Source organism: Poecile atricapillus, chromosome 14 (genome assembly GCF_030490865.1).
Source record: "Poecile atricapillus isolate bPoeAtr1 chromosome 14, bPoeAtr1.hap1, whole genome shotgun sequence".
NCBI lineage: Eukaryota > Metazoa > Chordata > Aves > Passeriformes > Paridae > Poecile > Poecile atricapillus.
This window is the reverse complement of record NC_081262.1, coordinates 1,542,168-1,569,308: the sequence shown is the minus strand read 5'-3', so window position 1 is coordinate 1,569,308 and position 27,141 is coordinate 1,542,168. Positions and strand designations below refer to the sequence as shown.

Below are 27,141 nucleotides of genomic sequence, written 5' to 3'. Positions count from 1 at the left end.
GAAGCCACGGGAGCTGTAGGACAGGACTGAGACCAAGCAGGTTCATCACATGTGCAGCAGTGTTACAGAGTGGGGGTCCTTGTGTCCCAGCAGGATCTGGGCCTGGATTGCTGCAGGATACCAGACCTCCAGGATCAGCCCAGGCCAGCCCAGTTACGGCTGTGCCAATTACCAGCAGCACAGGACTATGAGAGCAGGCAGGCTCCAGCCTGGCAGGAGGTGAAGCTGTGAGAGAAGAGGTGTGGGAGCACCCAGGTGCTGCCTTGGGCTTGGATCTGGCCAGGCAGGCAGTGGAGAACCTGCAGGAATTCCTGCAGCCTCCAGCAGAAACACACCTGGGCTTGTGAGACAGGAAATGTCACCAGGGCTGTTGTGCCACCCTTCCTCATCCATGGGATGGGTGCTGGGGCTGCCATACCCACCCAGCAGCTGTGGGGTGGGCTGGGGACACAGGGGGCAGCCCCACATTGCACTCCCCAGACGAGGGGCACCACAGCCTGAGCCTGGGGGTTCACTTTGCCTTCTCACTTTGTTCTCTCCCTGCTCACGGAGCCCTGAGCCGACCCAGCCGCCTTGGCCAGGCTCCCCAGGGCCAGCACAGCCATAAAACCCTCTAATCCGAACAGGCTGGGGCAGAGCCGCCCGCTGCCATCGGGACAACTCTCTGTGTGTGGTTTCCATTTAGTGCAGATTTATTTCCTCTGGGTCGCTGGCTCTGCTGTTGCTCACTCCTTGGCTCTGCTTCTGGGAGCATCCAGCATTCACCTTCTTGCAGCAAGGGGCTTTGGGGGACTGTAACTTCATTGTACGTGTCAATTAGGAAAACACCCTCAGGAATTTCCTTTCTGATGCTGCCTGGCTCTACAATAACCTCTGTCTCCGTGGCTGCTGGCTCCCCAGAGCCCGTCCCGCCAGAGCAAACCGACAGGGAGCTGGGAGCGGGCTCAGCTCCGCAGACGCCTCCAGCTCCTGTTCCAGCTCCCTCTGAGCGCCGAGCCCCATCTCGTTTCCACTTCTGCACTCCTCACTCCCTCTCTGGGCGCTGGAGTTTGGAGTTGTTTTGGAAACCGCTGCGACTCCAGCATGACGTCACCAGGGTTCTGTAGTATCTCTGTCTCCATCCTAGTTAGGCGCTTCCTGCTCCCTGGCTCTCACTCCAGCTCCACTGGCATGTCTATGTGCTTTCTTCTTCTCCACAATTCTCCAGAGATTTCTTTTCAACTTTTTTCCCCCCTCTTCCCTTCATCTCTTACACAGTGGTTTTGTATTTCCCTTTATTTTACTTTTTGAAAAAAATTATTTTCTTTTCTCCCCTCCTCTCCAAAAACAGCCCTTTTGCCCCAAAACTGGCTTCCCCAATTCATTTTTTGTAGCAGGCACCGTGCCCACTCTGCTGCTGCTGGGAATCCCAAGGTGTTGGGATGCTTCTGGCCATCTCATTCCCAAGGGCAAGGGACAGGCAGGGGAGCAGGTGATCCCCAGCCCCAGCAGTGCCATGCTGCCATGGGGCAGGCTCTGTTTTGTGCCCCTCTTGTGCCAGCCTCAGGGCTCAGGCAGCACCTCCCATCTCCTCCCTCAGCTCCTCTCCCACCATCCCATCTTAACCCAGCTTTTCAGGCACAGCAAATCCATTGCTCTACCCCACATCCCCAGCCAGAGCTCCTTGTGCTCTGACACCTCCTTCCCTGTCAGCATCCATCCTGTTCCTGCTGTGAGTACCCACATCCCTGTGCCACCCTGCAAGCAGCCCGTGATTCCAAGCACCGCTGTCTCCTGCCTGGAAAAGCGTATGTGTGGTTTCATCATGACTCTCTAGTGAGTGTTCACTAAGCACAAACAAAATACGATTTATTTCTTTAATTTCTTCCCTCACCACTGCTGAAATGCTGCTCGATTGCAGGCAAACCCCCCAGGGCCGTGGCTTTCCTCCCTCTTCTTGCTGACTCATCCCGACCCCCAGCCAAAGCAGTATGGGGCTGTGCTTCCCATGGGAGCAGTCCTGGGAACAGCTATTAAACAAAAAACACAAATACATATATAATGTGTGTGGGTGGGAGTGTGTGTGTGTACATATATATACATATATATATATTTATATATTTGCAAGGGCATGTAGTGAGAGGACACAGGAGAATGGCTTTGAACTGAGAGAGAGTAGGATTCGATGGGATAGTGAGAAGAAATTGGTCCCTGTGAGAGTGGTGAGGCCCTGGCACAGGGCCCAGAGGAGCTGTGGCTGTCCCTGGACCCCTGGAAGTGTCCAAGGCCAGGCTGGACAGGGCTTGGAGCAGCCTGGGAGAGGGAAGATGTCCCTGCCCATGGCATGGGATGAGATGGGTTTTAAGGTCCCTTCCAACCCAAACCATTCCATGATTCCACAATTCTGTGGTTCTGTGATAGGCACCTGACCTCCCCCTGCCCTGCAGGAGCTGGGCAGTGCCACACCTGCCCATAATGACTGGGTAAACTGAGGCACATGGGGTGAGTGCCAGGAGGGCCATGTGATCACAGCCCTGTTGTGACACACACCATTGCTTTCTGTCCCTGGGTGTGCCTGTAACTTGTCAGGTCACTTAATCCCTTGAGTATCTTTTTAAGGTTATTTGGATTAAAGTTGAATTTGGGCAGTGGCTGTCCCTGGCTGTGTGAACATGTGATACCCAGGGGTGAGACCCCAGGGAAGATCAGAGGCTTTAACACAAACTCCTGTTAAGGTTTTGGCTCTTTCTGAAGAGAAATGGGGTCTGGATGCAAGAGTTTCTTTATCCCAGTTCAGCTAGTTCTTCCTCAGCCTTTTTCCTCCTCACCCTACCCAAAGATCTATGCTCATATTCATTTCTAAGTTACTCTCTCCACCTCTGGTCAGCAGGATTCGGGTGCTGCTCACTTTCCACAAGCTTGTGCTGGACCAGGGGCTCCTGCATCCTCCCTGGTGTGCCCATCTGCCACGTGTCCCTAAAATACACAGGCAGACCAGCAGGGAGTGACCAGGGGACTCCCTGCAGTGCCTCTGGGCAGTGCAGAGCCAGGACTGGGGGTCCAAGCTGTCCTGCTTAGCCCAGGCTAAGCCCACAGGTTTTATGGGGCAGACAGTGGGAGTGGGAAATTCAGGACCCTGTTGGGGGCACAAACCCCTCCTGAGCTCAGAGGCTGCTGCTTTCAATGGGGTGAGTCTGTGCTGAGTGTTAATCTGGCAGTGCCAGCGCTGCTGGCCAGGGCTGGGAGTCACATGGGGACAAGGCAAGGGGAGTGATGCCTTCAGTGGCTCCTGGGGGATGGGGCAGGGGGAACAGTGTCCTTTGTTGCTTGTGGAGCATGGAGGGGTTTGTGGTGAGAGGAGCTGTAAGTTTGCTTCCTCTCGTATCAGCAGCGTGGGCTTGGTGTCTGCTGCAGTTGGGAATTCCCAGTTTTGCCCTTTGGATGGGGGCTCTGGGCTTTCATTGTGGTCACACCCAGGAAATCAGAGATGAAGTGAGTGTTTGGTGAGAGTCACAGCCCATCACATCTGTGCCCCACTGCCACCCCCGGCTGTGCCTCTTTGGGGAACGGCTGCACCCTGAGCTCAGGGCTTGAGGCTTCTCCTGTAGCTGGGTCCTGTAGCAGGGCCCTTCCCTGTGCTGCCCAGTGCCCCAGCACCCACATTTCGAGTGTGGCTGCCAAAGATTGTCCTGTGGGTTTTCACCAATAACCTTTGGATGTGGATGTGGCATTAAAGGACCACTTAGTCTTTGCAAATGCTGGGCTCATGCAAGCTTTTGGGGTGGGCACCCCAGCCCCACAGACCTCTCTGTGCTGGAAAGAAGCCATAGGACTGAGGATGGGGCCACTGGAATGATGCAGGGACCTTAGGAAATACTTATACCCTTGTTTTCTAGGGATAGGTTGGTGTAATTTCATTTCTCTCCATCCAGTTGTTTGGGATCGTCATGCTGCCAGGGTGTGCAGGATGCTCCTTTTCAGGCAGGAGTTGGCAGGGACAGGTAACCCTGCCTCTGAACAGACATTTCCATGAAGTTGCCTCGGGGTCTGTCATTGCTGCTTACCTGGGACAGCCACAGAGGCCTGTAATTGTTGGGAGAGGCTGTGGGCGGCCGGATAGGAATCTTGGATAGGTTGCTGCCCTCCCGGCAGGGAGAGCCTGGCCACCCAGGAGGGAGAGGAGGAAGACAACGAGGAGAGAAGAAGGCAGAAGAAGAGGAGAAAGATAGGGAAGGAGCAAGGACCTCTGTGCAGCTCTGAGTACTACAGAGATGGTGAGTGATTTCACATCAGACTAGGGGGTACCGAAGAGATTTACTGGGAAAAAGCAGAAATGTATTTAAGGCATTTGTTTTTTTCACGAGGTTCATGAAGACTTTGTGGCTCTGGCTGTGGTGAAGGCCAGATGGGCTCAGCAAGCATCCTGGGGGACTGCTGCCCTGTGGGGTGCAGAGGTGAGCTCTGCCCAGACCCCTGTGTGTGGGAGGATGTGCCAGAGGAGGGACCTCCCCGGTGGCATTGTGGCAGTCAGCCCTGAGCTGCTGTGGCTCTGAGCTGTGACTGAGTGAGGTGTGGGTTTGGCCCAGTCCTTACTCCAGTTTTGGAGGGTTCCCATGCCCTCCGAGCTGGAGCTGGGCAGGAGCTGGTGGGATGGGGTGAGCATGAGGACATGGCAGGAGCCGCAGGGTGGGACCGGGAGCGGGTGCCACAAGGAAGGGCTGTGGAGCACGGGGAGGAGCAGGAGCCCTGCCCAGCCCTGAAAGCCCCAGCAGGTTGGGTATGTGCCTTTTGCACGCAGGATGTGTCAGCTGCCTCCCGAGCAGCTGCTGCATTTCAGCACAGCCCGATGCCTCGGCTCTGCGGGAGGATGCCCTGCACTGTAAGAGCCCCCTCTCCGCGCGTGTTGCCCTGCCCGGGGATGCTGGGCTGGGCTGCCCTCTTACAACAACCCAGCTCACCTGGAGCTAGCTGGAGTTTTACTGGAGACCAGGTGGGTCCTGTCTCCCTGGTTTCTGTGTCCAGGGGGCATGAGGACTGTCACCATGCTGTCCCTCAAGTGACAGTGTGCTGCCACCGAGGTCCTTCGTTGGGACTGGGCCTCTCTGGGCTCTCCCATCACGACACTGTCCCACAGGCATTCCTTAGGCTTGTTTGGTTATGGACTGAAACTGGTTTCCAGGTCCTGAATGGTGGAGAAGGGACTGTTTGTGTTCCAAAGGGGCCAGGCAGCGGTGTGTGGTACCAGCTCTTGTGCTGGGTGGCTGCAGGGAGGTGGATTTGGAGCTCTGGATCATGGCCCCTTGGCAGGGCTGGTTGGGAATTTTTCAGGAGAGGGATGCTGGGGCTGAAAGCTCTGCACAGCTCTAACCTGATCTGTTGTGAGACAGCACATGGTTTTGTAAAACAAGATATGGATATGACATGGTCTAAGCTCTCTGGCAGGATTTACTGAGACTGTATCATATCATGGGCATCCCTTCTGCTCCATCTGCGGACGGAGTTGGACACGAGTGCTCTGGCAGTGTTTGTTTAGAGCTCTGCTGTGCTGCACTTGGCCAGGCTGACAGCATCAAATCTCCTCTGCCTGCAGGGACAAATGCTTTGTAGTGATGTGGGGCATTCCAGGGACCCTGTGGTGCCCCATGCTCTGCAGCCTCAACCCAGGGACGGGAGGGCACCACTGGGGCTGGGGATGCCTCTCCCTGGGCACAACTGCCACCACCTTGGCATGATGTTGGATGAGTCTGAGCTCAGTCATTGAACACACCATTTTCTGGAGGCCCTAAAAGGCAAAAAAAAGCTGTTGTGTGATGGGTTCTGATGATCCCCAACCCTCTGTGTGGTGTTGGGGTCACTGGGCCCTGCTGCTGTCCCTTCACCTGGGCATGTGGCTCCCTGCCTGCACCATGGCATGGAGGTGCTGCCCTGTACCTGCTGTGATGTGGGGACTGTCCCAACCAGGCACTGCAACAGGCACAGGTGCTGTAGCAGGTTATAAAATTCTGAATAAATCTGGAAGGGCTTTCAAGCTCCAAAGGGTTTGTCAGTTGTGTTCTCAGTCTCACATCTCTGGTAAAGCTCCCAGAAGCCTTCACGTTGCGTCCAGAAAGGGATGGAAGGTGGATGCTCCCTCACATACACTTCATTCTGCGTGCTGACAGCAGGACTGCCAATAAAACAACTTTTTGTCTGTGGTGGTTTGATGTGCTGCACTAAGAGCATGTGGAGCTGGTCCAGCCCCACCTCCCCAGAACGCTGTGTGAACATGACGTGCGGCTTCTTGCGACCAGTAAATAGCATTTGGGGAATGAAAAGAAAAACAGAAAGGTTGGTTTGTTATTCTTAGTGATAAATGAAAGAGCTGTCAACTCCATCTTGAAATCATGAATCCCTGGGTATTCCTGGGACAGGGCAAAGGAATGCATCCTGCAGTATTTTTTCACTTGGAACGACCATTTGGCTCTTCTTGGTCTGAAGTTAAACTTGGGCTGAGTAACAAATTAATGCCGTCTCTTAGTCACTGTCTGGCCGGGATGGAAACACTTCTGTGACCTGGTTTATCTGCATATCCATCCTGATGGCTTGGACAGGGCTCGCTGTTGGCTGCCAGCTCCTTTCCAGGGTGCTGCTGGCTCCGGCGCCAGTGCCGCACGGTGCCGATGGTGTGGGGGGACATCAAACTTGGTGCTGCTGGTCCTCATCAGGGTCTCAGGGCATAAGAAGAGGTGCTTTCTAAAAGGTTCTTACTTTTTAGTTTTGTTTTTAGGTTTTTGGGTTTTGGTTTTTGGTTTGGGTGGATTTTTTGGTGGTTTTTTTTTTTTTTTTCAATTTTGTAATGATTTTTATTAGGTTGGTTGAGCTGGAGAAAATAATTTCTTCTTCAGGCTGCTTCTGTGTAGAATCATGGAATGGTTTGGGTTGAAAGGAAACTTAAAGCTCATGTTGTACCAACCCCCTGCTATGGGCAGGGACACTTTCCATCATACCAGGTTTCTCCAAGCCTTGTCCAACCGGTCCTTGAACACTTTCAGGGAGGGGGATCTGGAAGCTTCAGACTGGTGACAAGGGGGCTCTGTGCCCAGCCCTTGACTGGTTTAAAAACTGATGAAAGATGGGCTGTAGGCCTCATTTCCATCTCCTGGCCCCGATCTCCATCTCCTACCCATCCTTCCTATCTTCTCACCTCCTGCTGTGAGCAGTGGCTCCACAGGTCTGGTGGGAGGAATATGGAGCTGCTGGGGCACCCATGGCGTCTTCTGTGCAGGAATTCCAAATAGGAAAGAAAACTTGGAAAGATACCACCTGCACTTTGTGTATTGTTTGTGTAGTTCAGGTGAGGAACCAGCTTGTTGTGCAGTTTCAAACATGACAGCACATTCCTGGGGGCTCGGGAGTGTGCGGCCAGATGCAGGGTCACATCCTGCCTCCCATGTTTGTGCCACCTGCCCCTTGCTGCTGTGCCCCAGCCCACACCAGTGCCATGGGCTCATGCTAACAGCATTCCCAGAGCTGTGCTGCATCTGCAGAAATCCAAGAAAAAGGAGGATTTTTATCCACCTCAGATGCAGTGCGGGGTAAGGGGGAGCTTGAGGCTGCTTGTGTGGGGATTCTTGTGTGGTTGGGTGGTGGTCAACACCCACATCCCAGGCTGGGACTGAAGCACCTCCACAGGCGTCAGGCTGAGAGGATCCTGCCTGGTGCTAGCCCTGCCCTGAGGCATCCTCACTCCTCTGCTGCTCAGGAGATCCTGGGCAAGATGGCCTGAAAATTAATTAAAAAACCCCCAAGGAAAAGATGATTTCCTAATGCCAGCCAAGAAACGTGACACTGAGCAAATAGTAGAAAATAAAACAAAAATAAAGTTCATGTTGGATCTGGAAATGGACATTAAATTTGCAGCATCGATGGTGTCTGCGTGCAGAAATGTCGATTTCAGCTCCAGTCTCACAATGCGAAAGTCCCTGTAAATGATATTCCTGTGTGCACGTTCTGCAGCCCTGCGCCATGTCGTTAACACAGAGCTCCTTCTGGGAGTACATTCTTCCCTCATTTTCTATCCCCATACATTAAATTGATAGTTTGGGGGATTACTGCTCTTTCCAAGCTCACATGGGTGGAGTCCCCTTTATATGGCCATGCTGGTATGTAGTGAATTTGAATTGGCGCAGCAGAAAACTGGAAAATTTGGAACAGATAACTGTCTCCTATCTTTATATGGGAACATCAGAGTTCCTAGCTTTATTCTGGGGTTCTTGCCATTCCAAATATAATTTATTCTTTTATATAACTGTTTTCATATGATACACTCTGAAGAGCGGATAATGGTTTGGGGAGGATATAATAATTTTTTTCCCCCTCCAAGGCTGTCTTTCCAATTAATGAGATTGAGAACACGTTCCAAAAATCTATTTTTCCTCTCTGGGCTTTTTCTAATGTACTCAATTTATTCTGTAGTGTGTCTTGTGCTTCCCTTATGGAGTTTGATTCCTAAATATTTGGTGGTGGTTGGCTGGTGGAGCCTGTGTAAGTGCTCAGGGCATGGATGCAGTTCCAGGAGCAGTGAGGGACTGGCTGTCCCAGTCCCTTTCCACTTGGGAAGGTGGACTTGGGGACATAGCAAGGTCATCATTGTCCTCACCTTACTGCAGACTTCAATCTTACTCCCAGGTGGGGTGGCTTTGTGGGAAGCTGTGTGCTTTGTGGGGATGGAGGGATATCCCTGTCCCCTGGCTCCTTCTTCCCTCCTCTGGATGAGAAACAGTGGCCAAGACTGAACCAGTGCCTCCATCCCTCAGGAAAGGCTGTTCCAAGAGAAATGTGCAAATCTCCAGGGTCTCTTTCTTCTTAAAGCCTCACCTGCAACCAAAACACATAAAGTTCTTGTAAGTTTTTCTCTGCTCACATTGGTGATGCTCCCAAAAACCTGTGGTGTATTATCCTAGAATCATAGAGTGGTTTGGAACGGAAGGGACCCATCTCAAGACACCTTTAAGCCATTCATTCATTCATTCAGCAATTCATTCATTCATTCAATCACATTCCACCCCCTTCCCATGGGCAGGAACACCTTCCACAATCCAAGGTTGCTCCAAGCCCCATCCAACCTGGCACTTCCAGGAATGGGGCAGCCACAGCTTCATAGGAGTTTCAGAGAGCTTGCTGCGCTGAAGTGGGTTGGTTGATACGTTACAAGCCTTATTTGAACAAACAAACATACATACAAACAAACAAACACTTTTAACTTGAGAGTAAAAGTGAATTTTTAGGCCTAGAGGAGTTACCTTGGGCCAGTGCTGGTGGCAGAGGGGTGCTCAGAACAGACCTTTCAGTGTTACCCAGGTAGTGAAGTGGTTCCTGCTATGTCTAAGCAGTGGGTTTGCTCTATATATAAATATATATAAATATATATATATACCTGAAAGAGCTCAGGTGCTCCTTCCATGTCACGTTTGTCCCTGTCCTGACCAAACCATATTTTAGCTCCTGTTGGCTTGAGACAAAGCTGAGGCAGCACCCCAGAGTGTGTTGTAGCCTTCTATAACACCCAGCTTGCCCAGCCCCATCAGCTCCCCAGGGATGTGCAGTGCAGGAGGAGCAGGTTTCCCGTGCATTGGGCTTGGTGCTGCGTACTGAGGAGGAAGAGGAGGATGAAGAAGAAGCCAGCTGTGAGGAGCATCCTTGTTTTGTGGCAGGCATATCATGCTGGAAACAGCCCTGCTCTTCCTCCATGGCCAGGAGCAGTAAAGATCATTTTGTGGTGGAAGCCACATTCCTGGGACTGGGGATTCACTTTTACACTGATTGAGTCAGATGTTGTGTGGCCTTGGGGAGCCACTTTCAGGGCCAAAAGCATGAGAGAACTGTTCTCCAATGGTGTTTTGAACTCTGGGTGGATGGTGTTGTCCAGAGAAGCTGTGGCTGCCCCTGGATCCCTGAAAGTGTCCAAGGCCAGGTTGGACAGGGCTCGAAGCACCCTGGGATGGTGGAAGGTGTCCTGCCCATGGCAGGGGATGAAATGAGATAAGATTTAAGGTCACTTTCAACTCATGCCAGCCCTGTAGGATTCTGTGTCTCATGGCTGGGTTCTGTCATGTCCCTGCAGGTCTGTGTGTGCCGTGGTTGTTAATAACTTGTCAGTGGGTGACCAACCAGGTCCCCTGGATCCCTCTTCTGCTCAGCTATGCCCCATTTTCCATGTGTGTTATCCCAGGAGTGATTTGATGACAGAGGACACTTCCTGAGGGTGCTGTGCTTTGTTGGTCCTGGTCCTGCTCACTGAGACGAAGGCGTTGCTGCCTGCTTGGGGGTCTGTGGTGCCGTCTCCCCTGTGGGGCAGCAAACCCCAGGCAGTGGAGGTGGAACACCCCACTGTGGTCCACTTACATCTGGTGCCTTGTCCCTGTCAGGGGGCTGAGGCTGCTGGAGGAGATGGTTTTCCATGAATTTGGTTTTCCACACAGACTGGAGGGGTTCCCTCAGAGCCAGTGCCGGGGGCGTATGAAGGCAGCAGGAGAGACAAGGGAGATACAGAGCTCTGGCCAAGGAGAGGGGGAGTGGCTGGAAGGACAGCAGGGATGGGATGGGATGGGATGGGATGGGATGGGATGGGATGGGATGGGATGGGATGGGATGGGATGGGATGGGATGGGATGGGATGGGATGGGATGGGATGGGATGGGATGGGATGGGATGGGATGGGATGGGATGGGATGGGATGGGATGGGATGGGATGGGACCAGCAGGCTGGCTCTGCAGTGGGGTAGGGTGAGGGTGGGAGTGTGATGGCAGTACCTGCCCAGGTACCCCTGGGGGGGTCAGGCCCATGGACAGCCCCTGACACAGTCTCCTGGAGACTCTCATCCTTGTGCTGCTCACTGCTCCTCCTGGGTGCCTCAGGGAAAGGTCTTCCCCAGCCCAAGCTGCAGCCCTGGGTCCACTTTGTCAGAGGCTGCAGTGGCAGCGGAGCAACCAGGGATGGGAAGGGAGGAGAGGGGAAGGGAGGGAAGAGGAGGGCAGGGAGGGCACCCTCGTTTGCTCTCCATGCTGTAGTTAGCTGGGCTGGCAGGCAGAGCTGCTGTCAGGCTGTTGACACCCAGCCAGGCTCTGGGCACGCAGGGCTGTGTGTAAAGTGCATGCTGCAGGACAGGGTGTAATTAATTAGCTGCAGGCCCTGGGAGCTGGGAGCTTACTACACGGATCCAGCCTCTCCTGCCTTTCTTATTTTTTAAACCAGTGATGAAAGATAGAACTTTACCTATAAATCAGTATAAACATGTAGGAGGATGGAAGTGCTCAAGGTCAGGGTGGACAGGATTTGGAGCAACCTGGTCTAGTGGAAGGTGTCCTTGCCCAGGGCAGGGGATGGAATGGGATGAGCTTTAAGGTCTCTTCCAATTCAAACCACTCTATGATTCTATGACCTGGTATGCCCAAAGATTAAAAAATGACAAAACTATTTGTAAATACCAGGCATCACATGAATGCAATTATGAGATCAGGCAGCTGACATCTCCAAAATGAGGCAAAATAAAAAACCCACCAGGTTTTAGCAGAAACACAGGCCTGGCCACGCTCCCCTCCAGCACGTGCTGTGCTCAGGGCTTCCCGCTATAAATAGCAGCGAGTTGAGCTCCACAGCTCAGCCCTGATCCTGCAAACACTTAAGCCCAAGTACAGCTCCTTCCCGATGTGCTCCAAGCTGCTGTAATAGTTTACAGGCTGTAATCACGAAAAAGAGGGAAAAAGAAGGTGGAGAAGGGAGGGTGTGCAGCCCACCAGCAGTACTGGTGATGGGTGACTGGGCAGCCCGTGCTCCCCTGGCATGTCCTGCACCCTCCCTGCCGCTCCTCAGGGCTGGATGAGCGACACCACGGAGCCAAAGTGCCCAGGCCTGTGCGTGCGTGTCCCTCTGGGTGCTGTGGAGCTGGCAGGTTTACGAGCTCCCGTGGTTTTGCCAGCAATTTGACAAGTTCTTCCATCCGGAGAAGCAGCAAGTGCAGGGTCTGGCTGTGCCGGCCCCGGCAGAGCTCCGGGAGCTCCTTCCATAGGGAGACTCCAACCCAGAGCCTGTGCGTGCCTGCGTGGCTGTCTGTGCATGAATGAATTCCTACAGGCATGCAGCAGTACAATAGGAGTGGAGAAAACAAAGTTTCCTGGATGAGCTCTCAGTAAAGAAATGCTTTGAAGCTTGGGTCAGCCTTAGCATGGTGTGAGCTGTGAGGGGTTTGTGGGTGAGCTCCCCTTGGCACGGGGTGCGTGGCTGGGGAGAGGCTCAGCTGGGGAAAGCAGGGCTGGGAAGATGCTGCAAGGGGTGGGAAGGCAAGGAGGGAGTGCAAATGGACTTGTTTAATGGGGGTGCTGCGGATGCTCATGAGCAGACTCGCCTTTCCTCATGCAGGAAGGCAGGCTGGGATGGAGCTGCTCCTCCTTTCACAGCTGATGAGGAACTCCAAGTCACTGTGAGGGTCTGTGCTGCAGCCAGCCGAGCTGTGTGGGTGTAATTGCTGAGGAAGATGGTGGGGGGTCCCTGGAGCCATGGATTGTGTAATCAGGGCCAGGCTCCTTCCTCCTGCTCCAACAGATTCCTGCTCCACTGTGGAGTGAACCTGCAGGGGTGAGCTCCAAGCTGGAGGAGAATGAAGAGAAAAGAGAATTAGTGATGTTGGGAAATTTGACACTGTTCTGTCTTGGCCTGGTCCTGACGAGTGTACAACCTGCTGGCAGGGCCAGGCTGAGCTACAGAAACACTGGAGTGAGGGACCAGTGATGGGGCTGCTGTCCCTGAGAGCCCATCCCATCACTGCCCTAGGGCTCAGGGAGAGGGATCACAGAATCATGGAATACCCTGGAATGGACCCATGGGGACTGGACTCAAGTTGGACCTAAGAGCTGGACCCAAGTCCAGCTCCTGGCCCTGCACAAACACCCCAACAATCCCACCCTGTCCATCCCTGGCAGCGCTGTCCAGACACTCCTGGAGCTCTGGCAGCCTCAGGGCTGTGCCCATTCCCTGGGGAGCCTGGGCAGTGCCAGCACCCTCTGGGGGTCACCCCATTTTCCAAAGAACCAGGTTTATGTTTGTGTTTCAGGCCCTAGAAAAACACCAAGGCCTCCCCTCCTGGGTCCCAGCTGTGAGAGTGGGTGAGCAGCCAGAGTTCCATTGAGGCTCTGCTGAGCTGAGCTGGAGCTGGGTGGTGCCCACCTGCTCACACAAGGATGTCCTGGCATTGTGAGGGGCTGGGGGCAGGCTGGTGTCTGAGCAAGGCTGTGGCATCAGGGAGACACTGAAACACAGCCCCTCTTCCCCAGTGGGTCTGTGGTGTCTTGGGCAGGTGCCTGGAGGACACCAGGAGCTCCCCAGCTCCCGAATGTGGGCTTTGCTGCTCTGCTGGGGGGTGGCTGCAAGGCCTTGGTTCTGTTCTCTGGATCACCTCATTGTACCGTGTGTGCATAGCCATGTTTCCCTTCTCCTTCCCACCTCAGTGGTCCAAACCCCCTTTTCTCTGGTTTCCACTTGTTTTTCACCTTCTACTGGACTCAAAGCCCAGCTTGGATGTGCCTCAGTGCTTGGATGTGTGTGTCAGGACTGTTTGCAGGTGAGAGCTGGGTCAGGCTCCCGCTCTGAGCTGGCTGGGATGAGGAAGCTGTGGAAGAATGAACGTGCTGGAGCCACTGGCATCCTCCCCTGGCTGGAGGGTCTGGATCACCACCCCCTCCCTGGATCCTTTGCACTCATGGCAGGAAGAGGCAGGATCACAATGGTGAGAGGCTGGGGCTGAGGGCTCACACCCCTCCCAGGGCCCCACAGGTGCTTTGGCCTTGCCAAAATACCATCTTCTGACAAAGACCCTTCTGTGATTCCCAGTGGGTTGTGTCCTCTTCCCTCCTTTCCTTGAGCCAGCCATTCTTGTCTGGGCAGCACTGCCTGCCCCATTTGACCCTTCTGCTGCCACCAGATTTGTTTGCTGAGTCAATCACCCTTTTTTAGACACCCTGATTCTCCATTCCTTGTTCTCCATACTCCAGCACACAGGCAGGATCTGCTCTCCATCCAGGATGGCCTTTGGGAATCTGGGCTGCCCTCAGCTTGGTGGCCTGGAGCTCCCTCTAGACTGGGACCCACACTGAAGGCAGGAGTTACCTCTGTGATTTTCAGCTCAGCAAACTGGTTCATCCAGCTTGAAATTCAGGTTTTAGGATTTGAGGGTTCATCTGGCCTCAGTTGATGTTTTGGGGCTGCTTGGGGCACTGGCAGTGCTGTGGCTGTTTGAGGAGTGCAGTTTTGGGGGCTGGTGATGGCAGGTGGGATGGGTGCTGGAGTCCATGGAGAGAAGGCAGCATTCCCAGAGCCCTCAGCCAGCTCTTGCCAGAGGGCTGGAGGGAAATGGGGTGCATGGAGTAGCCAGCCTGGCCCTGCTCCAGCCCTTGCTTGGGGGGATGCTGTGAGCTGTGATGGGGGCTGCCATCTCCTGCCTCCTCCTCCCAAACAACCACTCACGTCCCAGGCTCTGAATTTTATTCCCCTTCTGACAGTCAGGCATCACCTCCTGATTACTCATAGCTGCAGCATGTTGCAGATCCACGGAGTCTGAGGAATGGCTGTGCCTGGGAGCAGAACCACCAGGATCCAGGGTGACAGCCAGGATGGGGGAGAGGCTGTGCAGCCTTGGTCCCCAAACCCTGCCCTGCCCTGGGGGCCAAGCACCTCCTGCCCATGCCCAAACACCCCTGGAATCTGTCCAGCACAGCTCCAAGTGCAGCTCAGGCACTCTGAGGTCCCAGCAGGTGACAATGGCAGTGTGGCAGCACAGCCTGGAACCAGCGATGGCTCGTGAGTTGGTTTTGCAGAATCCTCTTCTAGCATGGAAAAATCACCCATCCCTCAGTTTTCCTCTCATTTGTTTGTGTGGGCATTGATTACACCGGGAGTTACTGAGCCAGATTTTATTGGAATGACTTAGAAAGCTGCAACCTGTGAGCAGCCACCAATCTTTTGGGATTATTTTGGTGTAGTTGCTAAATAATTGCATGAGGCTTCTTCAGCCTTGCTAATAACTTTGTTCTCCCAGGGACACTGCCTAGAAAAAAAGATGAGCCAAGATTATGCTTGGCAACATTTACGAGAGGAAAAAGTACAACAGGATTGATGCCTGCTGGTGGGAAGAAATAAATAAAACAATATCTCTTTTTGGTTCGTCCATGAACATCCTTGTTTCCAAGCCCAGGTCTGTTATCTCCCCAGCATGGCTGAACTTTGGAATTAAGCACACTCCTTTAAATCACTCATCATTTCTGTCTGCAGCATGTTGTGCTAATTCTGACTAGGGACCAGCAGGGCTGGCTCTGGAGATGAGCTGGCCTAGGGAATCTGGGCTGCTATCTTACCTACATTGTATAACTCACAAAATTATTTAGTTAGTGCCTGAAAAGTGAAGTTAAACGGACAAATTCAAGCATTCCTGTTGGCCCAGATTCATAGAATCAAGGAGTGGTTTGGGTTAGAAAGGACTTTAAAGCTCATCCTGTCCCACCCCTTGCCAGGAGCACCTACCACTATCCCTGGTTTCTCCAAGCCCTGTCCAACCTGGCCTTGGAGACTTCCTGGGATGGGGCATTCATCATCTGGGACAGCACCCTTGTGTCCCACCTTCCTGTCCTGGCCCTGCTTGGGCACTGGAGAGATGTAGTGCATATCCTGGGAAGTTTTGGTGGCTGCCCTGCCCAGTGCCACGTGCCAGGGCAGCAGGGGCTGCTCATGCCCCCACGGGTGCCTCTGCCCATGGCCACAGTCCCTGAGCTCGGTGTCTCAGGAGGAAAGGGTGGAGATGGGTGCAAGCCTTGCTTGAGGTGTTCGTTTTAGAAGGACAAGCTGATAAGAATTATTTCATTAAGGGACTTAAACTGTGCTTCCTCAGCCCTGAGTCATCAGTGAAGTGAGCAAGAGAGGAGCAGCAGTGGGTCCCGCCGGAGGGTGACTCACGCTGCCGCGTGGGGCTCGCAGGGACTCAGAACGGGGTGATGCTCCTCTCCCTCTGTCTCAGGATGGCTGGGGGCTCCCAGCACCCTGAGCAGCAGCAGGAGGTATCTGGGAGCCTGTGAGGCTGACAGCTCCCATCACTCAGCCCCCCTCATCACCCTGAGTAGTTACTGCTGTGCTCATTTTTCTGCTCTCTCAGGAATGCATGGAGTGGTTTGGGAGATCTGGGAATCTCCTGGAGATCTCTCAGCCCAATCCCCTGCTCAGTGCAGGATCACCTACCCTAGATTATCCTGGACACTCAGGACCATGTCCAGTGAGTCTTGGATGTCTCTAAAGATGGAGACTTCACCACCTATCTGGGCAGGTTGTGCCAGTGTTGGATCAGCCCAATTTGGTGGCTGGCCATTGATCTGTGGGGCTTTGCTGAAGCTTCTTGCTTCTGTGACATCAGAGAAGCAGCAGGAGCAGCCATGGTCTGTCCCCATCTCCACCTGGTGGGGTTGTTCAGAGCTCTTGGATGTTGAGCCGTGGTGACACCTTAGAACCACAGAATCACACAATCTCCTGAGTTGGAAGGGATCCACCAGGATCATCCAGACCAACTCCAGGCCCTTCACAGGCACCCCAACAATCCCACCCTGTCCATCCCTGGCAGCGCTGTCCAAACACTCCTGGAGCTCTGGCAGCCTCGGGGCTGTGCCCATTCCCTGGGGAGCCTGGGCAGTGCCAGCACCTCTGGGGGGAGAACCTTTCCCTGATCTCCAGCCTGAGCCTGCCCTGGCCCAGCTCCAGCCGTTCCCCATGAGCTTCTCACCCCAAAGAGAAGCTGCTTCTTGTGTGCTCCCAGCTCTAACCCCAGAACTCTGTGTGCCCTGGGCTGAGCATGAGGATGTCACACATGCAGACTGACGTACCCTGTGCCGTGGGATGGCTGCAGCCTCCCCACTGTGCTGGTGACCAACATGGTGACATCTCCATGCTGTGGAGAGGGTTGACAGAACCACATCCCCATCTTGCTGCTTGTCCAGAGCTCCCTTTTGGTTATATTTTGGCGACAGTGGATCCCTGCCTGCTTCAAAGCTGGGGTTCTCCTCTTCCTGCTGACTTTGGTGGGAGCTCTGTTTGGCTTTGGCTGGCAAAGGGAAGCTTTGGGATAGCTCTTGCAGGCCTGATTAGCATTCGTCCCCGCTGCTCCTGCTGTTTCGAGTTGGAGCTCGCCATTGCCTGGCAACCACAGAGCAAAACTACAACAGCCGCCCGGAGCCCAGGCGGTTCTGCGGGGCTGCAGGCACCGACACGCGGGGACAGGGACAGCAGCGGGGCCACCCCACACTGCTGCTCACTGCCCCCCACCCCACAAGGTGCACGGACAAGGATCATCCCCAGGACGAAGAGGAAGAGAAGAAGGAGGAGAAGGCGAGGGCTGTGGCGGTGCAGCAGCTTTGGTGACACCCAGGTCTGGTGGGTCCGTGTCTGTCTGTCCCATGAGCATGCCACCGTGTTTGGTACAGCCTGCCCTGCACATGCCGTGGTGCAGGTACCATTCTGTGCTCAGGGAGCTCAATGCACTGGGGCCAGGGCTGGGGGCCAGTCCCTGCTGTGGACAAGTGGTGCTGGGGGAAAGACTGGGATGTGTGTGGGGCACACAGCCCCAGCTTCACGGTGTGAGGAGCTGTGCTCCTGCTCTCTGTGTGTGCCATGCACACACCTGGCCATGCACCCAGGTGGGGTCTGTGCAGTGCCCATTGCCCCCAGCGGCCCCATGGGGAGGCTTGGCCTCACTGGGGTCTCACAGGGGACCATGGCACAGCCCATCTGTGGTGCTCTCACACTTCTACTCCATCATGCTGGGGCTGGAGTTGGAGGGACAGGAACCCGAGCGAGCATCGGGGCTGTCTCTGCTTCCCAGTTTTGCGGCTGCTTGGGGACTGATGTGGTATTCTTGGCAGAAGAATTTTGTTGTCCTGCTCCTGGCAGGAACCGTGGGCCTGGGGCTCAGCCCCTGGCCTGCCAGAGAGTCTTCGCAGGTGGTGGTGGCTCACCAAACCCACCAAACCCTGCACTTTGTCCTCTTTCCAGCTGGGCAGATTTGAAAGGACTTGGGTCGCCTCCTGACACAAGGTGCCACATTTCTGCAGGAGACACAGATATGCCTGAGTACATTGAGTTCAGATCTAATGCATCCTCTCACCTCTAGTTTAACTCTGTATTTTTACATCTTTGGCTGCCTGTGGCTAGAGGTCCAAGCTGTCCTGTCCAGCTAGCACACTTAAGACCCATCGGGCAGGAAAATAACATACATGTGCCTTTCAGTGCTTCCCCACACATCCTCATCAGTGATACTTGCTTGGCAAAAGGTTAAAAAAATAAATACATCTGTCTTTTGTGTCTTGCAGAGCCTGGGGTCAGCGGACAAGAAGGACTTTTACCAGCCAAAGTAAGTGGCAGTAGCAGTGGTGAGTAATTGCATGGAAATTCCCGGCTGGTCCATATTACCCAGCAGCTCCATTGCTAAGATTAGACATTTCAGTGTACAAGAATAGCTGCTGCAATTACACAAGTGAGGATAACAGTGGAAGAGCTGTCAGTCTTGCTGGCTTCAGGGCATATGCAAATCCTTCCATCAGGTCAGAAGGAACCGTGACAGCTTGACTGAGCCTGGGGGACAGAGCCGGGAGAGGGGGGTGCACGGGTGACCTTTCCCACCTCTGGCTCCCTCTGCTCCTGGTTTGCACAGCTGAGCTGCTTTGGAGAATCGAAGGGTTTCCTTGTGTGTCACAATGGGCTGATCTCAGAGCGTGTCTCAGCTGCGTATTGACGCTGGTGCCCGTTGGCTTCCACCCGCTGTGCTTGGTACACCACTGTGAGCTGCAGGGGGAGAGCAGGGCAAGGGGCTTTTTAGAGCTATGGACATGAGAAAGTTACTGCAAAGCACTCCACCAACACAAGCTGTTGGTTACTTGGTGTGTGGATTAGGTAACAAAACCTCACTGCTGCATGGCACCTACCAGGTAAGAAGGTTGTGCTTGCTGGAAGCACAGGTTTGTTCCCATTGTCATTTGGATAATGGCAGACTCTGTTAAAAGCCCTGCTGAGAGGTTGGGTTCTGCCCTGGTACTGAAATATGTGTTGTGCTGCTGAGCACTGTGGAACTTTGTGTTGCTCCTGATTTGCTTGGGGAAATGAAGGTCTTCTGAAAAAAAACAACCAAACAAAAAACATAGGTGGATTTGAAGTTGTGGGACAGTGCTCTGATGGGCAGGACTGTCAGGGGAGCATGGCTTTGGAAAATTCAGAAGTTGAGGATATTTCTCCTCCAAAGCTCACTGTCCTTCTGCTCTTGCTCACTCTTTGCTGCTTTCCCAAGCATTCCTGCAGCGCTACATCCCAGAAGTGCAAGCAGTGTGGCAGCACCCTTGGTCTGAGCTAGGCTTGGCTTCAGAGGAAGCACCAGGGGTGACAGGCTGTGTCAGGGAATGCTGTACGGATCTGCCTGCTCGCTGGCTGTGCTGGGAGAGTGTCAGCTGTGTGTATGTTCTTCAGATATCTGCTGATTCCTCTTTATGCCACCAAGAGTTTTTAAAACCCCAGTGCTAGCTTCTAGGGTCCTTACTGAAAGTCTGGTTTGAGGGAGCTCCTCTGCCTGTTCACCCCAAGGCGGTGTGGCTCATCAGCTTTCCAAGACCTCAGGCAGATAAAGACTTCTGGAAATACAGAATATCTGTTTAATCCCACATGGCTTTCTGGGAGATCAGAGGAATATCACAGGAGGTTATGGAGTCATTGTGGATGCCACAACAACATGAACACACATTTGGCAAAGAGCTCATGGCTGTGTTTCTGTGACCTCTGCCAACAGCTGTCCAGGATTTCGGTGCTCCTGAGTGTTGTGCTGTGTTTGTGAGGAGTCTGTTTTGACAAGCAGGTTTAGAACAGATTGAAGTGTCTCCCATGTCTCGGTTCCAACTGAAGCTTTGGGGAGGCTTGAAGTAGGAGATTTGGAGAAAATCTGTAAAGAGCTCTTACTGTTCAGATTTCCTGTCATTTCCTGTGGTTTTGGCAGTTGGTAGCAACAATTTATGGTGCTGTGTTTATAACTCATCTCTGAGAAATGAGGAACGTTTCTCTACCTTGAATGGGTGAACATGGGCTTCCCATCTTGCTGAAGAGTGGGGGCTGCCCACTCTTCAGCAAGCTCTTGTAGGTACAGGATGTTTTATGGGTGTTTATTTCTCTGTTCCACAAGGCCACGGGACCTCCATGGTTTGGCCCAGCAGCTGTGACTTGGCTGGTCATCGCACTGTGACTTTGGTTAGTGCCCAGCCCATTCACACCCCTCAGTGGCTGTTTTGGGGTTGAGATGGGTAAGTTTGTGGCTGTGATGTGGCCTGGTACCACTGCCCCCATCCCATCTGGCATTTTGATCCACCAGTTGATACCACATTGTCTGTTGGAACCCATCTGCAAGGCTGGACCAGGTGCTCTCTGTGGAGCCCTTCAGTTTCTGGCAGGGCTGGAACTGGTCTTCCTCAGCAGAGAAAGGTTGCTGGAAAATGCCAGAGGCTGGGTGGCCCTGCCAAGGACTTGAGACAGCTCAGCTCTTCTGCAGCAGCTCCACAGCCCATACTCACAGTTCTCCAAGCCCTGGGCAAGGCGGTGGCAAAGAGCCAGAGCATGGGAAGCAGCTGGTTCCCAGAGCTGAGCTGAGCTGAGCTGTAGTGGTTCCTGGACACATCTGTGCAATGAGGCTGGTGAGCTGAGAGAAGTCTGGCACTGTGTGGCTGGTCCTGCAGCTCCCATGTGCCAGAGCAAACTTGACTGTGCTTCTGCTTTTCCTTTTCTGGCTTCTGAGGCATTGACTCACCTGCCACCAAAGCCCTGAGCTGTGGGAGCAGGATCGGAGCCACCCTGCTCTTGTGTGAGGCTTTGGGGCTCTCCCATAGCAGGTCCTGAAAGCAGAAAAAGGAGACACACATGCCAAAAGTTTTGTCACTGCTCGTCCTGGGAGTGACTCCTGCTCTGTTCCTTCCATGTTCAGCCATCTCCTGAATTTCCTTGTGTCTCCTGGAGTGACTCCTTTCCTCCCTTTGTTGCCTCTTCCCTTCAGAAATGGAAATGCTGTCCTCACCCCACAGTTCCTGTCAGTCTCTCTCAGCCAGCAGGCGGCTGTTCCCTAAGCTCCCGGAATATCCCAGTGCTGATCAAGGGCATGGAGACGTGTCCACCCTTGCTCATCAACCTCTGATGGCCCTTCCCCACCTCCCAGTCCAGCCATGAGGTTTTGAGGTACAGATCTCCTCAGCACACAGGGAGGTTTTGAGGTACAGATCTCCTCAGCACACAGGGAGGTTTTGAGGTACAGATCTCCTCAGCACACAGGGAGGTTTTGAGGTACAGATCTCCTCAGCACACAGGGAGGTTTTGAGGTAGGGATCTCCTCAGCACACAGGGAGGTGTAATGAGGGTGGATCTCGGCTACAGGAAGTCAGAGGTGCCCAGAATGGAGCTACTGGAGCTGAAACGCTGCTGCTGCCTGCTCTGGGGGATGCCCTTCTGCTTGCAAGGGCTTCAGTGATGGTACTTATAGATATTCCTGCAGGAGCTGGCCCATATCAGGAGCTGGGTCTCCTGGTTTTTTAGTCTGGTTCCCTCTTCCCATGTTAAATAGAAGGATGCAGCCTGAGTCGAGAATGCTGAAGTGTTAATCTTCAGAAAAGTTACTTCAGCTGAGAACTGAAAGGGGTAGGGACCAGCCAAGGAAGTATCAGCACAGGCACATAAAGAGCTCCTGTAGCTCAAATACCGCAAAGAAGAACCTGATGTGTTGGGAATGGCCACAAGTCCAGCTGTTAGTCAACATCTGCACAGGTATCCTCACCTGCACTGACTGCTCCAGCCATCCCACATGAACAGGTACAGGTGCCTTCCTGTGTTTCCAAAACAGAGTGTCCAGATGTCAGAATGGTTTATCCTGACCTAACAACTCTCATCTGATGCAGTCTGGGCATGTGCCTCCCCCAGTGCAGCCCTGGCTGCAGCTCTGCTGTGTCTGGGATCTGACAGAGTTTGTAGGGATGGGGGAAGAAACATCAGTCCCTCTGATGCTCACTCTTTTGTCAGCCACTTTTGGAAGGTGCTGATACAGCTGTACAGCTGTAATGCTGTCAGAATATCCAGGCTTCCAGAGGTCCCTCCAAATTTCTGACACAGGGACCTGACTTCTCTGTCAAGGCAGCAAGGAGACAGTGAGTGAGGAGCCAGGGGCAAGGACAGCATGCTCAGAGACAGGAATAGGCTTTCCTGGGACAGGAGGTAATAACTCTCCTGGCAGGGCTGGGTAGAAGTTTCTTGACAGGAACTGAGGTTGTCCGGTGTGTTTGCTAATTGCCCCTGGCACGCATTTGCTCTTCAGTGTCAGGAACTCATCATCTTTAAAGCAGAAAGAAATGTTGCTAGCAATGACACTCATAAACCCCCTAGCAAATGCAGACTTAAATACCTGGGTTTAATAAAGTGTCAGTGCTTTGCAGTGGGAGCTGCCCTCATCCCCCCTCCCTGCGCTGCCTCCGGTGCTGAGGGCGATGCTCAGCTGTCAGGGAGCCTCACTTGGGAGCAGGGAATATCTGCTAGGCACTCTGAGGTGTCAGGAGAGAAACAGCTGTAGTGACACCGAATGCTCTCCATTGATGTGCTCCTCCTGTCCCTTGGGATGGAGCGGCTGTCCCGGAGCTGTCCTGCAGCAGCAGGATCCCAGCATCCTTTCAGGCAGGCACCTCGTGGCTCTGTCTCCATCTCGGATTAAACGCTGCCCCCGCCCTCTGTCCTCCAAGCTCAGATGTGCAAACACGCGGGGAACCTTTGAAACCACCTCCAGAAAGCAGCAGCTCCTGTTTGTTTTGCCTCAAAGTCATTACACAGAGCTGTCTCTGCAGCTAATTATTTGTCACCTGGCCCTCACAGCAGAACATTTCATCTCCCAGACTCCAATCTTGCCATGCCAGCACTTAGATGAAAGTGTTTCCTTGCTGAATCATTATCTTGTAAAACACTGGTGGTTTTAAGGCTCTAGAAATCGGTATTTACATTTTGGAAGCATTAAGGACCATCATAATAAGTGCGATGTGTTCCTAAGCCAGGTTTTCATTTCGGTACCTCCCTTCCCTTATTGCTGTACTATTGACAATAATCACACACAAATAGGCTGTGTTTGACTTCTGTGGTGCCTGAGAGTTGTTCAGCTGGGAGCTCAGGTTCCAAATGCTGAGCAGAGGGAGGAGGGACACATGGGAAGTGGGGAGGAAGAGATGGTGCTGGTGACACCAGGGATCTGTTGGGTAGGAGAAGCAATGCCAAGATCACCTCTCCATACTGAAGGATTCTCATTGGGGGTACTCAGTGGTGCAAGAAACTGTCCCAAAACCACATGCACAGGTTTGGGGAATGCTCCCAGCCTTGGTTGTAGGAAAGGATGAAGCACCATCACCGACATCTCTGGTGGCAGTGGGATGGCAGAGCCGTGGAGGGCAGAAGAGAAGTGTTGGGGTCTGTGGGGTGGGTGTGGGGTGGGTGCTCTTTGGGTGGGTGCAGGTTGGAAGCTGAAGGGGAGTGTAGTCCTCCAGAAGGGATCATGAACACGATCTCCTCACTTCCAACCCCAAATCCTGGCCAAGGCAGATATCTGGAGAGACAAGGAGTGATCTCCTTTACAGACAACATAACTAAAAAATATTCTGGTACTGGTTGGGGTATCCTGGCAGTGGGGTGAGCCATACAGCAAACTTATAAAATATTTCCTCTGGAGTTTGGCCAGTGGATTCAGTCTGAGCTCCAGGCAGGTGGAGGGGCTTTAATACTTTAGAGTGCAGAGAAAGGAAGGGAATCCTGGCACTTTGGAGAAATGCAGTCATTCAACAAATGCCAGTCAGTGAATGGAGAGCAGAGCTGACCCTGAGCAGCCTGGGAGCCGGGTGTTAGGAGAAGCAGGAATGAGCAGCAGGGAGCTGGGGATAAGCAGAAGTGGGAGTGAACTGGGGGGTATCTCTTGGCATGGGAGAGGGTTGCTCTGGACCTTTGCAGTGGGTGCAGGAGTTCAGCTGATCTCCTGCCAGTTCAGAAGAGGCAGGTCCTGCTCCTCTGGGCTGTGGAGGGAATGGGACGGAGCCCCGAGGAGGAGTGGTGCTGGCAGGGATCTGACAGGAGCTCAGGCATGGAGGAGCCATCACCCTGCTGGTTTGCACTGTGGCCTCTGGGCTCCCTGCCCAGGGTAACATTGCTGTTTGCTTGGGAAGCTGGAAACTGGTACCAGTTTGTAGCCAGGGATGAGAGCAGGGCCCCCTGCAAAAGGCCTGGCTGTCCTGCTCTTGTCCCCTCCCCACAGCAGCCTGGCAGGGCAGCACTGCATTATTTGCCTGGGAGATCCTGCTGAATGAAGACCTTGGTTCTGGGGAAGTCTGGATGAACACAGCTCTTACTCATTTTCTTTTTTATTGCTCCTTGGGTGAGAGTGCTTGCCCTGGGCTCCTGTGCCCACTGAGCCTGCAGGATCATGGTGGGATACTCTGCACACAGAATGGGTCCAGAGGAGGCCACAAAGATGCTTCCAGGGCTGGGCCCTCTGCTCTGGAGACCTGCTGGGAGAGCTGGGGATGTTCAGCCTGGAGAAGAGCAGGCTTCAGTGGCACCTCATTTCAGCCTTCCAGTACTTAAAGGAGCTTATTAAAGAGAGAGAGAGTGACTTTTTTACATGGACAGACTGTGATAGGACAAAGGGGAATGCTTTTAAAGTAAAAGAGAGGAGATTTAGATTCGGTATTGCGGAGAAATTCTTTCCTGTGAGGGTGGGCAGGCCCTGGCACAGGGTGCCCAGAGAAGCTGTGGCTGCCCCTGGATCCCTGGAAGTGTCCAAGGCCAGGTTGGATGGGGCTTGGAGCAGCCTGGGATAGTGGAAGGTGTCTCTGCCATGGCAGGGGGTTGGAATGAGATGGGTTTTAAGGCCCCTTCCAACCCAAACTATTTTGGATCCATGGTTTTTCAGGACACAGATGCCCTGGATGACATCAGGACCCTTCATAGCCAGAATTAAGTATGTTTAAGTATTAAGGCCCAAGAAAGGTTTGGACAAGGATTTGGTTTTAGTGGTCCCTGGAGCCCAATGGGCAGCAGGAGGAGTTCTTGGGGCTGGCTGAACTCATTTCACCATGCACTGGGTGCACAGGCCACAGGAGCACTGGACCAGCCCCAGCCCCTGTGCCCACTCTCCCCTGGAAATGGCCCTCCTGCACCTGGTATAAAATAAAGTTCGAGTTTCTTGTTTCTCTGCAGCCTTTAATGTGTTAAGTGAGGTTGCAGTGTAGGGTCCTACTGTGCCAGTTGTCATAGAAACTTGCAGGGCTTTTTTTCCCTGATCCCCCCAGCCCCTTTCTTTATACCAAAGCAGAGTTAGATTTTGTCCCCCCTGTAATTTCAATTCCTTTCCAATTAAAAACCTGCCTGGGCCTGATTCCCTGTCTCCAGCACTGCCACACAAGGACCCAAGGTCTTTCTGTCATGCTTCCTGTTGTCCCAGCTGAAGGCCCTGTGTTCCTCAGTGTGTAGCACTGAGGGGATTCAGTCCCCATGAAATGCCAGCAGGGATTGAGGCTCAGCCCTTGTCCCCCTGAGGTGCTTTTGGGCAGCACAAGACTCCTTGCTCACCGTGGGGTCCCTCTCCTTGCTCACCGTGGGGTCCCTCTCCTTGATGCTGTTCCAGGAGGGACCAGAGTGGGCACAGTCCCTCCGTGCCTGGGCACTGGGGCTCCCTGAGCCACTGATGGGGACATTGGGATGGCATCTGCCTGCCCTGCTGCTCTGAGCTCCTGTCTGGTGCTGGGAGGATGATGCTGCCAGCTCAGCACTCAGGCTGGCACAGGAAGCACCTGAGCAGCAGCTGCAGCCCTGCAGCGATTGCAGTGCCTGGCATTAATCATGGAAAGGGAATTGAGCGTAGGAAGATGGGCATTTTTTAACCAATAACCAAGCCTGCATTCTCCTCTAAGCAAGAGAGCAAAATGTTTGCTGCAGTGAGTCAACACAGAGATGCTGTAGCCGTGGAGGTACTGCTCCCACCCACTGCAGACATTGGTCCCAAGGACAGCTGGGTACAAAAGGGAGAAGTGGGGAGAGGTGTTTCCTGAGCTGCTCAGCCACTCATCCCTGCTGGGCTTTCTCCAAGACAGAGGGATCCTCTCCCTCATGCTTTGCTTCTGGCATAAGACTTGGTGGGGACTCTGCAGAGGTAGCTGGACTTAGAGCTCCTGCTCTGAGGAGCTCAGTGCCACCCCATCTCCTCATTGTTCCAAGGCCAGGACTATCTCATAGGATCCCAGAATGGTTTGGGTCAGAAGGAACTTGAAAACTTGTCCAGTTCCACCCCTGCCATGGGCAGGGACACCTTCCACTATCCCAGGCTGCTCCAAGCCCTGGCCCTGGACATTTCCAGGGATCCAGGGGCAGCCACAGCTTCTCTGAGCACCCTGTGCCAGGGCCTGCCCTCCCTCACAGGGAACAGTTTCTTCCTAGCATTTAATCCAAACCTGCTCTCTGTCAGATTAAAGCCATTAAACCCCTCCTGAGCCTTCATCCTGTGCATGGCAGGAGTCAGCCCTGGAGCTCCAGTTGTCTGCTGGGATTCCTTTGGGTGGGATTTAGGTCTGTTAGATCACTCCTTTGGCCTCCCATGTGCTGCAGGAATATGAATTGCCCATAAGCTCCTGAGAGGTTTTGGTTGCCTTCTGAGAGTTATCTAATTCTCTGACCATCCCTGAGATGTATCTAATCCTGACCCAAAACTCACTGGAATTTACTGGGCTCCACTTCCCAGTCCCTGCCCCCTGCCATATCTCGCTGATAAAAGCAGTTGGCACCACTCTGGTTTTTGGTGGGTGGCAGATTTTTATCAATAAACTCAATATAGCTCAAATCTTTTGCAGCATGATATTTTCTCCAGCTGTCAGATCAATTTTGTGACTCATCCCTCCAGGCTCTGCTGTTTTAGTGTCCCCTTTAAACGTGGACACCTTAATTGTAGGAGTGGCAGTGGCAGTCCCAGCAGTGCTGTACGTGCAGCTCTCCTGCTCTCCCCCAAGAACTGCATCAGCTTTTTTCATCACAGCATCACATTAGAGCCTTGTGCTGGGCTGCTCAAC

The 27,141-nt window shown here is 53.4% G+C and overlaps 1 protein-coding gene across 5 annotated transcripts in view; it reads left to right on the top strand.

Moving 5' to 3' along the window:
- The window catches only part of LOC131584575 (ankyrin repeat and fibronectin type-III domain-containing protein 1-like), a 244,447-nt gene that overhangs the window by 153,115 nt on the left and 64,191 nt on the right, over positions 1–27,141 (top strand). For all 5 annotated transcript variants that reach the window (XM_058849855.1, XM_058849854.1, XM_058849856.1 and 2 more), the window contains one exon: positions 18,355–18,395. In XM_058849855.1, the coding sequence (XP_058705838.1) occupies positions 18,355–18,395 (41 nt within the window). The remainder of the gene's footprint in view (positions 1–18,354; positions 18,396–27,141) is intronic.